This window comes from Pygoscelis adeliae, unplaced genomic scaffold (assembly GCF_000699105.1).
Source record: "Pygoscelis adeliae isolate BGI_AS28 unplaced genomic scaffold, ASM69910v1 Scaffold766, whole genome shotgun sequence".
In the NCBI taxonomy this organism is placed as follows: domain Eukaryota; kingdom Metazoa; phylum Chordata; class Aves; order Sphenisciformes; family Spheniscidae; genus Pygoscelis; species Pygoscelis adeliae.
This window is the reverse complement of record NW_008825008.1, coordinates 161,697-176,216: the sequence shown is the minus strand read 5'-3', so window position 1 is coordinate 176,216 and position 14,520 is coordinate 161,697. Positions and strand designations below refer to the sequence as shown.

Below are 14,520 nucleotides of genomic sequence, written 5' to 3'. Positions count from 1 at the left end.
AAGGGGCTTGTGAACAGTCTCCGAGGTGTCAGTCGCCGGGAGCCTGAAGCCACCCTGCCAAAGGTGGGACTCAAAGAGATGAGGTCATCTCCAAGAGTGCTGGGTAACGTGTTACTAGAATCACTTTTTGCTGGTGAGGAAGGCTTTTCACTTGACCTTGTCACAGGCTGGCCCTTCCCCGGAGACACGATTATGCTGGATACTAGTGAGCTTTCAACGATTTCCTGGCTTAACCTCCTCAACACTACCAGGGGGCTCCAGGCAACATCCATCTGTCCATTCCCATCAGCTCTGGCGCTCTGTGAGTGGGAGCTGCACCCAGAGCAAGGGGTGTCAGGGCAAAGCGCCAGACCTCCCAGGATCTCAGCACCTTCTTTCTTGGCGGGCTGGCTTTGGCTTCGCGCACCCAGTGCTTCTGCAGACAACTGAGGGGTTGCATCAGAGGAGTCCGAGGGCTGACAGCTCTGGAAAACAAAAGGTTGATTCTCCGAGAGGCACGTTCTCTATCAGCAGAGCAAGGGCTCCCGTGGCAAACAGGCAGCCGTCACCCAGACTGCAGAACAACCCCCCAGATCAGAACTGTGTACCCCAAAACAGGGGACAGCTGAGGTTAGGCTTCCTACGCCTCTCACTAGGAATGGTACAAAACAACTACTCTGTGACTGCTGTAGTTCCAGCTTGCGCTGGAGATAGCTAGGCCGCCTAGCTATCTTGTGCAGTGTGGCAAAGCAAGCACAGAAAGCAATGTTGCTGAAGAACCCTAGTAAGCCTCTTCACAGAAGCACACTTACATTAAGGCTCTCGGCAATGGCTTTCCTCAAGAGCTCCTCCTCTTCCTCTTCCTGACAGTTCACTTGTCTGGCTTCTTGCTCACTCATTTTCAGGGCCAGTGCAAACTGTTCCTCTTCAGTCATCTCTACAGCAGAAAAAAAAAAGGCTAATGTCAAGTCACAGCTGCAGGTGTATGTAAACACCCAACATATATCCAACATGTTGGGAGAGATGTCCAAGGGTCCCACCTCCCCCGGAGGAATGCAGAGCAAAACATCTAAACCTCAGCTTTCCTGAAAAAGTGTTACCAAAACCAGAACAGGCAACACTAAATGGAAAAAGTAACCCAAGTCAGGAACTTCAGTTAGGGTTTCTACAGCAATCTGAACTCCCGACTCCCTGGGTATATTAACTGCAATGGGACATTTTATTTGCCCTCATCAAACACCACACTCTACAGCTGCAGAACGCATGTTCAAGGAGAGAGGAAAAGGACAGATTTCTAAAGCGTGCTCATTTTTATATCAGACAGGCTCAGCAGCAAGGCAGGATAAAGAACACATCTTCTTTAATACACTTTTTTACTAGCCAAATAGCACATCTCACTGCCTTCTGACATGCAGATACCTGCAATACCACAGGAGACCTACCCAAGAGCAAAAGAGCTACATATTGTTCATCCCGAGCCGCAGGTGGAAAGCTCTGTGGAGGATAATGTTACTTGCTCGGTGGTATTATGGAGGATCTTTCACATGCATACATCCCACTTCTGCTCACATCACCACTCCACTGCATCACTCAGTCAGTCATGCATAGGCAAACAGGCTTCCTACAGTTGTAACCACTATTTCAGCAGAAAATTTCTTCTTGAAATATTCCTCACTCAGAGCAAACCAGAAGTCGAGACTGGCTATTCAGAAACAAAGCAGTTAGTTACTCTGAAAAACACTTATTTACTTAGACTCAATCCAACACTTTCACTATGCTTAAAATATACAATGCCTGCAGAATAGAGTGCAGCTTGGAAAACAACTCAACAGCACTCTCAGGAGCTGAAAAATACATCTTCTCACTTGAAACAAATTGACAGATTTCCTTCAAAACCCGCTCCCTCCTTCAGGCAGAATCCTGCACGCGCCATCTCATGCATGAACCAAAAGGCTTGCTCTCTGATGGGCCAGAAGAGCTTTAAGAGACACGATTTGAACAGGAAGGCTGCCCAAGCACAAAACATGCCTTCACTGCAGCCAGTTTGAGAGACAGACGTTTCCCTAGATAAAGATGCATTCAGAAGTTGCAGGCTCCCATTTTCTAACCCATCCTCTTCCTACCAGCTGCCACCAAAATACAGCAGCACAGCCTCCCTTGAAGCAGCCTGGGATTGCACTGGTCTTAGCACAGCCTGTGCATCACCACGGCACGACTGCATTGAGGTGCATCCACACAGCAGCAGGCTTTGCTTTGCCCTTCCCCCAGCTCGTTGCTAATCGCAGGCTGGTTCTCCCCCACCCAAGCAGGATTTGAAGCATTTTTGGACTGTTCTGATTACCAGCCGTACCTTTACATGTCCTACTAAATCAGCACTTAGCTTTAGGTTGGGTTTTTTTTTTTAAATTTCTTTAAAAATTAAGAAAGAGGTTGAAGTGAAGGCAGACTGCAGTGCACTCAAGGCTCGTGGGGATCTTTTTGTCCTTGGACAAAGTCACACTATGATGTTACAGACAGGAGGGATGAGGGACAAAAAAATAAATGCATCCTTTAATGGAAAGCACACGACAGCCCAGTGTATGAAGGCAGCTCCCGTCCCGAAGAACGGCAGTAATACGCAGCATTTCCTCAATAGCAAACACCTTCCAAGCATTCAGTAAGGGTGTGTTGATTTGTTTCCCTGCCCAAACCATCACAGCAATCAGGCCAGATCCTGCAAACTCTGACATGTGCAAGAAAACCAGTGCACATGATCAGTGTCCCACAACACAAGACTTTCCATGTGCCTAAATTAAAATGGGGGCCTGAGTGTTCACCAGTTCAGGCTATCAACATCCATGAAGCTTAATAAAAAGAAACATTTTTTGGCGAGTTACTACTGTACATTTTGTTTTCTTCTCCCTTCCTGGCACAGCAATTTCCCCTCTGGGGACAGGGAATGTGCCAGACAAATGCTGCCTCTCGCAAAGAAACCAGCGACAAACAAAATGCACTTAGTGCACGTTCCAGTTGAGTAGGTGTTCCAGAGATGAGGAAATCTCGAGCTTAAATCCACCTGGCATTACAGTGGGGAGAGCAAAGAGCAGCTCTGCTCATGCCTTCTGGGAGACCTGACCTGCTTTAAGCCGAGCAGTCTGGAGCTGACAGTATTTTGTGCTCCTCATCTGATCATTTCTCAGCACCATGCATTTTACTAAACTTGATGTTGATTGCACCAGTCATAATTTACGATGATTAGAAATCCAAAGTGTTGTGTTAGCCCCCAACCAGTGTGTGCAAACAGACCTCTGGAGCGCTTTAGGAGCGAGCACTGAGCGCACAGCGGAGGCGAGCCATGATCCCGGAGCATGCCGGCGGGGCAGGGGCTCCCGCAGCCCTTGGGAGGAACGACCCCTCTCCGCCTGGACAGACACACTCGGTTACACTCAGCTCACACACATCGCATGCCTCGCAGAAGCCCGTCCCCGCTGCCGTATGGGGACGCTGGCACCTCCGGCTGGGAATTCTGCGTCTCGCACTCCAATATCCACTCACCACATGCCCATCCCAACGCAGCACGGAACCCCAGTGCCTCTCCGGGGACCAGGGCATCCAAGAAACCCACAGATGGGAAGGAGGGGTCAGGGAGAAACTGTTTTTAAGACATTGCAGCCCTAAACAAATTAAACCATTTCAGAGCCTTTTTAAATGCTAATACAGCAATTTGCTAAGCGATTTATGTTCCATTTTGACATTTGCAAAGTGAATTAGATGCAAAACCCCACTAGTTGTAGTTCTAACACTTACTAATAAGAGATTTACTCAAAAATAATGGAAATGCGGGATCTCAGTATTTCCACATATCCAAAGCGCAATTACAGTAAAAACATTCAAATGTGCTTTAAAGCACTGACTTCCTCCAGAAAAAGAGAGAGACACTTCTTCAGGGTTTGTATTTCCATTTATCCTGTCAGGATGAAACGTCACAGATATATTTTAGTTATGGCTTTAGGTTAAAATGAATAAAACCACAACAAAGCAAAAATGGGAGGATATGCTTTATAACCAGAGCCTGCAAATATCTGAAATTTTCCAGTTTTGAGGAGAAAGAACTTGCTCTACCCAGAAGCACCGAATCTTTACAAAAGACCAATTTGCCTCGCAATTCAAAGAATTTATTTAAAGGCACTGAGAAAAATAATTACTACTTCAAATCTTAATTTGCCTAAAAGCAAACACCAAAAGTCTAATTTTAGCTTTCCATAAATGAGAGGACAGACCCACCATCACATGGGCTTAAACAAGCGACCACTCTCTGATCGAGCGGCGCCGGGCAACCCCAACCTCCTGCGCTTCAAGGAGGCAGACACGCACACTTAAAAAAAGGCAGCTTTTGCCCCAGGAAGAGAAAAACTATTATCAAGAATTTCAATATCTAGAAATGCAGCAAAACTCCTCCATTATACAACAGCTAGAGAGCCAGCCCTGTCTCCCATGGGTTTTCTGGAGCACACCGAACACCTTTCTCACAGCACCAGCTCCTGAAACCCGGCGTGCTCAACGATGCAATGAGGACATCCAACTTCAGCAACTCCCTGTTCTTAGCCATATGTTTGGTCACATTTTAATAGCATCTCCAAGGGGGGTTCAGCTTGTATTTTGTGTTCCGTTTCTTTTGGGAGAAAAAGAAGAAAGGAAAAAAAAAAACAAAATGAACTCTTCCCCCATCTCTGACTTTGCTATCTTACTTGTTCAACACAGGACGTGCACGGTGGGTTTCAACTGCCACAAAGAGCCAGGCTGTTTCATGCTATGGCCTTAGGCCTCTATTAAAAACAATTTAATTCACACAAGCCCTCTGAGGACTGACAAGCCCAACTGCTGCTGCTTGCGGAGCACTGGCGTGCTCCACTTTGTTCTTTGGGTTTTGCAGGAGACAATCTCTCTCCCATTTTAAAACATTCTGAATTTAACATCCTAGATGGACCGCTGCCTTGCAGAGCGCAAGAACGGGAGAGTGGATCCACTGGGGCAGAGCAATGGTCCACCTGCCTGGCCGCTGTAACAAGTGGTGCTGTACAGGGAGTACAGGCAAGCCTGGCTACGCTCAGTGGTCCCTTCTGCTTGCACATCCCCAGCATTCAGAAATGCTGTTTGCAGAATATGAGCGGGAACATCCCAGCCTGTTCCCTTGAGCATCTGTTTATAGACCTATAGTCCATGAATGCATTTAATCCCTTATTAAAGCTGCTGGTACTGACCCCTCCACAACCTCCTGTGACAAAAACTTCCAGGAGTTCACTACATGCTGTGTGAAGCATTACTTTCCTTCACCCCTTTTAAACCTATCTATCTCCTGCTATTTCCACCAACTGCACCCTGGCTTTAGGAGCTGGTAAACAACAGCTCTGTGTTCAGCTGAGGCACTGCCTTCCTGATGTGAACTATGATCCCACCTTCCTCTCCTAACAGAACAGCCCCAGGCTTTCCAGTCGCTCCTCGTAAGGCAGCTGCTCCCTCCCCTTCATGGCTTGGGTTGCCCTTCTCCGGATGTCCCCTAACTCCACCGTGTCCCTGAGACGCAGAGACCAGAACTGCACACACCACTGTTGATGTGGGTGCACCCATGCTTTATATAACAGCAAAATGACATAAAACAAATCTCTTGTTCCCTTCCTTATGATGCCCAATGTTGCTGGCTCCTCCGGCTGCCCCCGCACCACAAGACGATGATTTCAGAGAACTGTCAGCTGCAACTCAGATCTTTCCTGAGCTGCGACTGCCGGGTCAGAGCATCATGACATTTCAGGGAAAGACAGCAGCAGAGGGGCCTGAACAGGAAAGCAGTTTGTGACTGACAGTGCTTTCAGATTGGCTTCAACCAATTTTGAAAGCCAGTGAGGTACCAACACCCTCACACACTTATATTGGAAGTGCACCCGTCTGCACACATGCTGCCTGGGGGGCAAACAGGTGACAGTCTGCCTATTCAGAAAGGCAAATTTTACCCCTGAGAAGGGCCTTCTCTGGAAACTGTGCATCCCCAGCCACATCACAGGCTTTCTGCCAGGGAAATAACCTCTAACACAAGCAGCAGAAGCTGCTCAGCACCAGTCTACTTCCCCAGCCCCACCTTCGAGACCTACGTGCAATTTTTCTCTTAGCAGCAAACTTCGTTCTATCCAGCTGCTGTTTTGTTCTCTTCTTTTGCAATCCACTCTCCTCCTTTGACTCCTGCTGTAATGGAAAAAAATATGGTGAGTGTATACAATATGTACCAGCCCCCTCCCCCCCAACTACTCAGACACAAACACTGGTTCAAGAACAAGCCTCTATTTGTGTGAAATTTGAATTTCAAACATAATTCAAGCACATTCTGTAACTATTAAAAGCTGTGTGATAAGCATAATGAGCAAAAAGAGTTACAGACTGACATAAACAGAGAAATAGGAGAGACAATAGACTTCATGCCAGTCACCACCATGCGCTGCACCTGCTGCCCATGATTTTAGAGAGAATTTGTTTGGCCTTGCTAAAACATTGGTATTTGTAAGCACTCAAAACAGAAAAACAGAACCCTTTTATAACTGAACATCGCACACCTGTAAGCCAGGACTGTTTCCTGCCACGCAGCTTCTGTACTCTGCCCAGACAATTTTAGGTGACCAAAACTAGAATCCTAACTGTTTTTGGGGACCCACGCTAATGTACCTCGAGAGCAGGAGAGCCAGTTGTATTTACTCCTGGTGCTATTCTCTCATTATATTGCCACAGTGTTTCATTTTTGAAGCCTGAATACTTCAGAAATTTGTCGTCTCGAGGCCTCCCGGAATAATACCCACACGAACAACCTAAATGCTTGCTGCTTTAAGCATACTGACGGCAACAAGAATGGTCACAGGCTTAATTAGCACACATTTATGCAAGTTACTGTCCTAACGGCTTAAGCGAGGGCGTACACATCACCAAAGGCTGGCACTGGACCCCTTCCAATTTGTCTCTCTAGATCAGGTAGGATTAGAATCAAACCCCGTGCTTCAGGCAGAGACCCACGCCTGGCCAGGAAGGGGGTTCGCACGGCTCTGTCTGCAGCTGCAGTTGTGTTTGCCGTCCATGAGACTCACGGCGAACTGGCCACATGCTTGGGCCTCACACCACCTCCTGTGCCAGGAGGGGGGCTTCAAGATGGGGCACGTGGCTTGGGCGACTTTAATGCAAATGGATACCCTGCTTATTTTCAAGTGTAATCTATTTCTGTTGTCTATTGCCTGTGTTTCTGAACCTCTGAAGTCCTTTGGACTGCACCTCTATGCTGAGTTTTGCTCAAGACATCTCCACCTTTAGTGTTATCTGTAAATTTTATTAATGTATATACACCACTTGCTCCCTCTTACAGATCATTAACGAGGATGTTAAAACACACACAGACCTAATATTGATCCTCTTGGCCTCAGCTTTACATCTCCCCCAAATGAGCCTCTCTTCTGTTCATCACCAGCTTTTGCTGACAGTCTTTTAGTAACATTCCTGGATTGAAATCCTGCTATCTAGACCAAATTGAATTATTTATCCAGCTAAGATTTTGCAAGACATACTATTAAGTGGTTTCCTGAAACCCTAATACATTACAGCTTTTTCATGCCCTAATACCTACAGCATTCCTCACTTCCACTGATTTAAGAATCAGCTCACAATAAAGCAGCAAGAAAGGTCAGCAAGTCCACACACACACTCACACTCACACCTAAGGGTTTTTTCCTTTGACTGATTCCTTCCCTTCCCCACCCAGCCTAGTTTTGGTACCCCATTTCTAAGATCTGCCCCCATGTCTCCAAAATGCTGCTTCACAGCCAGATTCTCTCTTGCTAGAAGATGGATGCTCTCTACTTCTGAGCCTGCCTAGCTCACGCTTAGCAGGTGAAATCCTCTCTCTTCCAGGGCCCTCACATGTTGCCCTTCTCCAGTTTTCCATAAGCCACAGGTTCTCCTACTCTGAGTTTCCCTGCCTTGGTCTGCAGCAGCAGCCCCACGCTGACCTTGCAGTCAGCTCACACCTAAGGGAGCGGGGAACAGTTTGTGGGATCATATCAGGATCATGCTAGGATTATATGCTGGATGAGGTTAAGCAATAGGTCTCCCGCTCTCCCCCAAAGCCCTGTCTAACAGTGCTAAACCTACTCCAGCTTAAGACAGGGGCAATTTAATCCTAGCAGGCTCTGTAAATTCCCAGCTCTTCTCTCTAGGCATCAATCTTCCCCTCATCACTCTTGCACTTGCCGGAAGGTCAACCCTGACACTCCCATCTGCAGCTCTCTTCCAGGGCACGGATGTGATTTATGAGCACATCAAACTTTCCACGGCTGCCAGTGTCTGCTCTGTGCAGAGAGACACACGTTTACAATATGCACCACAGGACAAGACAGGGTTCAAACACCGCCGGGGCTTGGAGGGGAACGGCATGCCTGGTGCTGAGCAGGCTGCCCGGTTTCACCATGCAGCCGAGTACATGCCTCGGTTCCCCATGCTGGGTCCTGAAGAATCTCAACATTTACAACAGTGGCAGGAGCAAAATTATTGCAGGACACGTGTTGTATGAACCTGATACATTTGAGAAAGATGTTTAAATTGCTTAGCAGCATTCTACCGAACAGCCACGGTACAGCGAACCGCTGAAGCAAATCCAATTAATCCTGATGGGCCAAAATATACACACACATCTCAGTCCCAAGAATTCTTAAATCTTCTTTATTTTTAAACCCAGAAAATAAAACATACCTTTTAATTAGGATTTATGGCTGTTTGTACCTCTGCTGGGAGAGCGCCCCGCAGGCCCTGGAGTGCTCTCCATAAATGCAGGCATGGATGGTGGAAACAGAAGGGGCCAAGAAAAAGGCAACAGGGCTTGCTCTTTCTGACCCAACCTTTTAATGCTCATCTGTCTACAAGGATAATAGGAACTCAGGGGGCCACTCAACCAACTGCCTTTCTAATAAGATCACTAGTCCAAAAATAATCTTAATCAATTAAAATATTCCCAAACTGCAGCCAATACTCTTAGTTACAAGGTCATCTCCAACACACAACTTCCAGGGGAAACTAATTACTATAACAGAGGCGAGGTGGGAACTGCGCACCTCTGCTCAGTGCCAGCCTGGATAGCATCTCCCTCCTTTGCCGTCAATTTAAAGCATAATGGCCAGAAGGAATCCAAATCCTCTTCCTGTGTGTCAGGCTCTGCAGTTTAATTTATGATGCTCTCTTATGAGCAATTTCACTGTCAGTATTGTACACAGATCAAGAAAAAGACGGGTTTCCAAAGTTCCCTACGCATTTAGTGGAAGGCAGCCACTATTCTTCCTTGTTTTTTTAACCTGCTTGGTTTCACCAGACAGCAGGAAATCAAATTCCCATTTTAAAAATGCTTTTGCACATACTTAAGAAAACCTGACTCTGCCAGCAGAAACAGATACAGCTCTACTCGCTTCTAAAAGCCCGTAAATGGAAGCCAGTAGCCAGCCTCCCACATCCTGCTCCCTCGAATCCACATCATAAACCACAGAAATCAGCTGCTACTGACTCAGGGATGGAAAGGCTACAGAAGAATGTCTCCATAGCTAACAGTGCAGACTGCAAAGTCAAAAGGTCTGGGTAATTTTACTGCTCAACAGCAGTTGGGACCATTTAACAATAGGGCACAGCCAAACACCACACGTCCTGCATGGGAAATACGCAGATGAAAACCAGACTAATTTATTTTTAAAAGCCAATTAGATGTTGGAAGTGCCACGTTTGGCCCTAGCCAAGGCTGCTGCTGAAATTAATATCACACCCTACTTTATTAGTCTCTGACTTCAGTTCAGAATCTGTTTCAGCTCTGCTCTGTCTTTCAGCTCATTAGAACAAACCTGCTGGAAGTGGAGACTTGAACAACAAGACACAACGGAGCTCATGCCAGATGTGTAGTTCCTGACACACGGGAGGGAGGCCTCTGTAGAAAAAAGGGCTTTTAACAGGCTGCGAGAAGCCTGGATTCAGACCAATCTCATTTCCAAGGAGTGAGCACAGCAGAGCCGCCGAGCCTCCTTGGGAGCACACTCGTACTACCTTCTCCTCTGGGAACTGGAGGCACCGGGTCCCTCGGTACCACGGCAGAGCCCGTAGGGACAGCGGGGTGCTGCAGCGATACTCCCACGTGGCTCTGCTTCACTCGGATGGTCAGCGGTGCGAGGTGGGCACTGCCACCCTAGCTGCGACGTTTCCAGCACGATCTTCTCCATAGCAAAATGCCCCTCAGGCCACGCCTGGTCCTGAGACGAGTGCCCACTGCCACAGTTGATGGAGAACAGGACAGGGCGGTGGCCGGGCATTCCAGCCGATGCCCAAACACACCTCCCTCTTCCTACCAAAACCAGCATCTGATCTGGAACACCAACACGCGCTGCTATTTACCCAGCCTGCAAGTATCTCCAAACACAGGAATACTCAGGCAAAGGGATGCTCCACACCAAAGGGAAGACAGGCCCTGGATGCCATGCAGAAATAGATGGCAATGTCACCCTGGAGTCTTGTCATGCTCCCCAAGGGCTGGCAGAGCTGATGAATCTGGCAGAAAGAGCCTGTGAGACTTCATGCAAACTCTACGAGTGGAGGCAGGTACTCTCAAAGCTCCCAGAGGATCTACCCAGGAAAAACAGACCCTTCTGAAAGGTCCCACAGCAGATCAGCAGCATTTTGGATCAACTGCACTGAAGGCTGCAGATCAGTCAAACAGGTTAGCACCACTACTGGGCCTCTGGCTGTGCTCAATGCTCACTCCTGGCCAGGCCTCCTGCTGGGTGACAATCACCTTTCAGACATGGCTTCAGAAAACCTTGGGGATCAAAAAGTCTTTATCAACAGCCCAATTCAAGAAGGAGGCTCATGAGACAGACCAGGAGTTGCTATGCTTGGAGAGCACTTTCTTGGGCACTATTTGAAATATTGTGTATTTGTGAATAACCACCCATCATCTGGTGTGGGCAACTAATTCCCCGCAAGATTTAAACAGTCAGGGGAGACAGGAACCACTTTGCCCATTCGTCATGTCTGTGTTTCAGAGACACGGTCTGCACAAAGAAGGTCATCTCCTCTTGTTTCCACAAAGCCAGAGAGACTGTTCTTATGTTGTCTGACCCTTCCCAAAAAAGAGAGAAGTGTTTCCTGAATCCAGGATTATATACAGCAGAGATCAAAAAGCCCCATGTCCAGAAAACTTCCTTCTGATGCAGCTCTGCAGATGCCACAGCATAGACATGAGCAAAGAAAGAAAGCTTGGCAAAATAACATGGATGAGCTTGATAATCCAGCATGACTGAAAAATTCCTGGGAGAGGCAGTCTGCCAAAGATCATCAAAAGTGAGAAGCTGGAGGCTTTCCAGGTGCAGCTGCTACAAGATCTGCTGGTCTGGAAGCAGAACCAGGGACTTGTTCTATAGATACCTGCCAAGAGACTGCCAAGGAAGAAAGCCATCGAATCAGTGATGCCCAAATTGTCCTTGTAGCTTTTGATTCATAAGGAACCATGTCCTAACAGATGCAAGATTAATTGAGAATGTATTGTTCTCTAAAATTGCTATTGATCTGAGCTTCCCACATCTCTTCTCGAACACATAACAAGGTCTTACTAGAGCAAGAACAACAGTTACAAGGTTCGAAATTGAAATTCAACTTGATGTACACTGAAGAGCTGAGACAGTTACAGAAGCCAGACAGTTATTTTTTTGAGATCCCAAGTAAATCACAGTTTTGGGTTTGATTTTGTAGAAAACAACACGACAAGAGACTGTGGCACTGGATCTGGAAGCTGATGACTCACAGAAAGAGACTGAACTGAATAAATCCACTCATTCAACTGACTGAACTGTTGTCACTTAAACAGAACCTAATTGGCTCTTTAACGGCCTCTCTGAGCATATCCTTTTCTGTAATATGACCGATTATGCCATCAGAATTTATTGTTTATAGACAAACTTACAGAACAGTCAGGGAGCCTAACCTTTTTATAGATGTGTTTTAAGAGACGTTTGTTTCCTCTTTTTCAGATACATGCACATTGAGATGAATAATTGCAGACAATAACAGGTCCTGATCTTTTATGTACTGCAGCAGCTCTTATAGCTGCTGATTTCTTTTTTCCTTATAGGTTTCACAATAAAGGCCAGTGATGCAGCAGACATCTGAAGTTAACTTAGCATATTGCAGAGCTAAGGGTTTAACCCCACTGAACTATTACTGCCATATGTTCCATTTCTTTCAGGGAATTTCCCAATGGGAAAGAACTCAGACAATGTGAAGAAAAAACATCCAATATCATTTGCCCTACAGCTTCTTACTGTTTATTTCTAGTGCTTTTCCTCTCCTCACATGATAATCACCTTATTGTAGAGAAGCACGCTGCAGATGTGGGAGCAAAAGGGGCTTGATTTAAGATCTACAGCTTGAAAGTGAACTGAAATGCTTTTGAAAATGGTGGAATTACAAAAAGCAGCTTACGATCCCCAGCCACTGGCAAGACAGAGCAAAGCCTTAACAGTCATACATAAAAAAACTGATTCTAATAATTTCCTCTCATGTACCTCACTAAGTTGAGGACAGATTCTCAGGGCTCTGGGTTTCCCCCAGGCAGGAGTTCCTGCACTCAACCCAATGCCAGCGTAACAGACGCAGACATTTCAATCTTTTAGGGTAAGGCTGATGTTTGTAAGACGACGCTAGGGATCACTGATCTGAGCCTTTATGTCTTAGCCAGGCACACCCACACCACAGTTCACCTTTACACCCTACGGAAGTGGGTTAAAAACTCAAGCTTCTATAATTCAGGATCAGTTTATCAGACACCAGCTGTGTCTGAGCTACTCGCAAGCCTGTGTTCTGAATCATTTTCTTATCTATTTGCACATAATACAGAATCATGTTTCTATGGTTTAGCTGGAAATCAATCAAATAAAAATTATGAAAAAAAGATTTGTAAAGGGATTGAGAAAAGGTTACTTTTAAATTACGTTTCAAATTCAGTTCTGAGAGGATTTGGTTATCAAATCCCAGACTCATAACTCACCCTCACGAAGCACACCATTCATTTCCTAGTCAAATAGGATTTGATTCATCTCATATGTAAGAAAAGGAACGGCACAATACCCTCTGTGCAAAGCCTGACCCCGGCACATACAGCGTGGGATGCTCGGGCACTCTCCTGCAACAGCAGGCCCAGCACAGGCTCTGGACACCACAAGCCGATCACTGACCTCTCCATCGCTGTCAGATATAACAATAAACGCATCCACAAAACTGCGCTTCTTCTTGGCATTGGCTGGGTTCCTCTTCTCTTCCTCCTCCTCGTCCCCATCCTGACCTCGAGAGTCCAGGCCCTCTGTGGGCTTCTTCTTCCTCGGCATCCTTCACTCTGAAACAGAGGGAAAGATTAAAAGCCATTTGTTTCCTTCCGATTTAGATTTCCCCTAACAGCCATCCTTTTTTTGCTATTTTTAGGCAAAATACCCCAGGCGTTAGAACCTTATTACAAAGCGTGGTGGATTTAGCATTACCGGGAGCCACATGTACTAGTCACCACTCATCTAGTTAAGAATACTTTATTATAGCTGATGCTAAAAAGGGGTTTCAGGGGAACAGCAACACAGACCAAAGCCACTCTGAATGCCCTTGCTCCAAAGCAATGAGGCTTTCCTCTTAGCTTCTCCTGTTAAAGCTCTTCATCAAACTGCTCCCAAGCATCACTTCACAGCAGGTCTCCCACCCTCCAAGACAACCCCAAACTTCCCCTCCTCAGCCCACCCCTTCACCGTCCTGGTGCAGAACAAACCGGGCTGTGGTAGTGGATCAGGCAGAAACTTGCATGCCAGAACAAGAAGCCACCGCAGCACAGCCATTTGTCAGCTTTTATATTCAAGAAAACAAGGGGGAAAGGCTTGTTCCTCAAAGGATGCGGTTTTGCTTTCAGCACAGCAGCTCCGTGGAAGGCTGCACCAGCACTATGAAAAGGGAAAACACAGGCAGTGGCAGTAGGCAGGTTGGAAACAAGACAACAGGTTTATCTCGCAGCCTGGATTTCTCAATGAGCATCAGCCTCCGGAAGTCCTCTGCGCAGACATGCCCGAACCATTCGTATTAAAGAAGGCACTTGACAAGCAGGGAGGAACCTGCTGAGCATTATTAGTGCAAACCTGAGTGCTCTATGAACAGCACAATTGAGGGCAGGTGCCCACACAATGCAAGCTAGTACTTCAGCATCTCCTTTCCTTGCCAGCCCATAGACTGTTGGAGAGAGATGCACAGCAAGCATTAGCTGCTTTGATCAAAAAGGACTCAGACGAGAGGATCAGGAAGAGATCTCAGCGAATGAGAGCAGCGGGACTGCACACAGAGTTAGACCAACCTTTCCTGTCTACGTTTGTCATTCGGCAAATAACTCGACAGAAACATTTGGTGCTTCCTGAACTGTGATCTAAAAGAGCTTTACAAAGCAGGCTGAGCACGATCAGCTCTGTTTAAGTTAGAATTAAACAT

At 46.6% G+C, this 14,520-nt stretch overlaps 1 protein-coding gene across 1 annotated transcript in view; it reads right to left on the bottom strand.

Moving 5' to 3' along the window:
• Positions 1–14,520, bottom strand: part of UIMC1 (ubiquitin interaction motif containing 1) — a 36,539-nt gene that overhangs the window by 21,853 nt on the left and 166 nt on the right. Inside the window, exons 2-5 of the mRNA XM_009326222.1 lie at positions 13,242–13,399; positions 6,105–6,195; positions 792–916; positions 4–464 (exon numbers count right to left, since the gene is read on the bottom strand). Of these exons, the coding sequence (XP_009324497.1) occupies positions 4–464; positions 792–916; positions 6,105–6,195; positions 13,242–13,391 (827 nt within the window). The 5' untranslated portion in view covers positions 13,392–13,399. The remainder of the gene's footprint in view (positions 1–3; positions 465–791; positions 917–6,104; positions 6,196–13,241; positions 13,400–14,520) is intronic.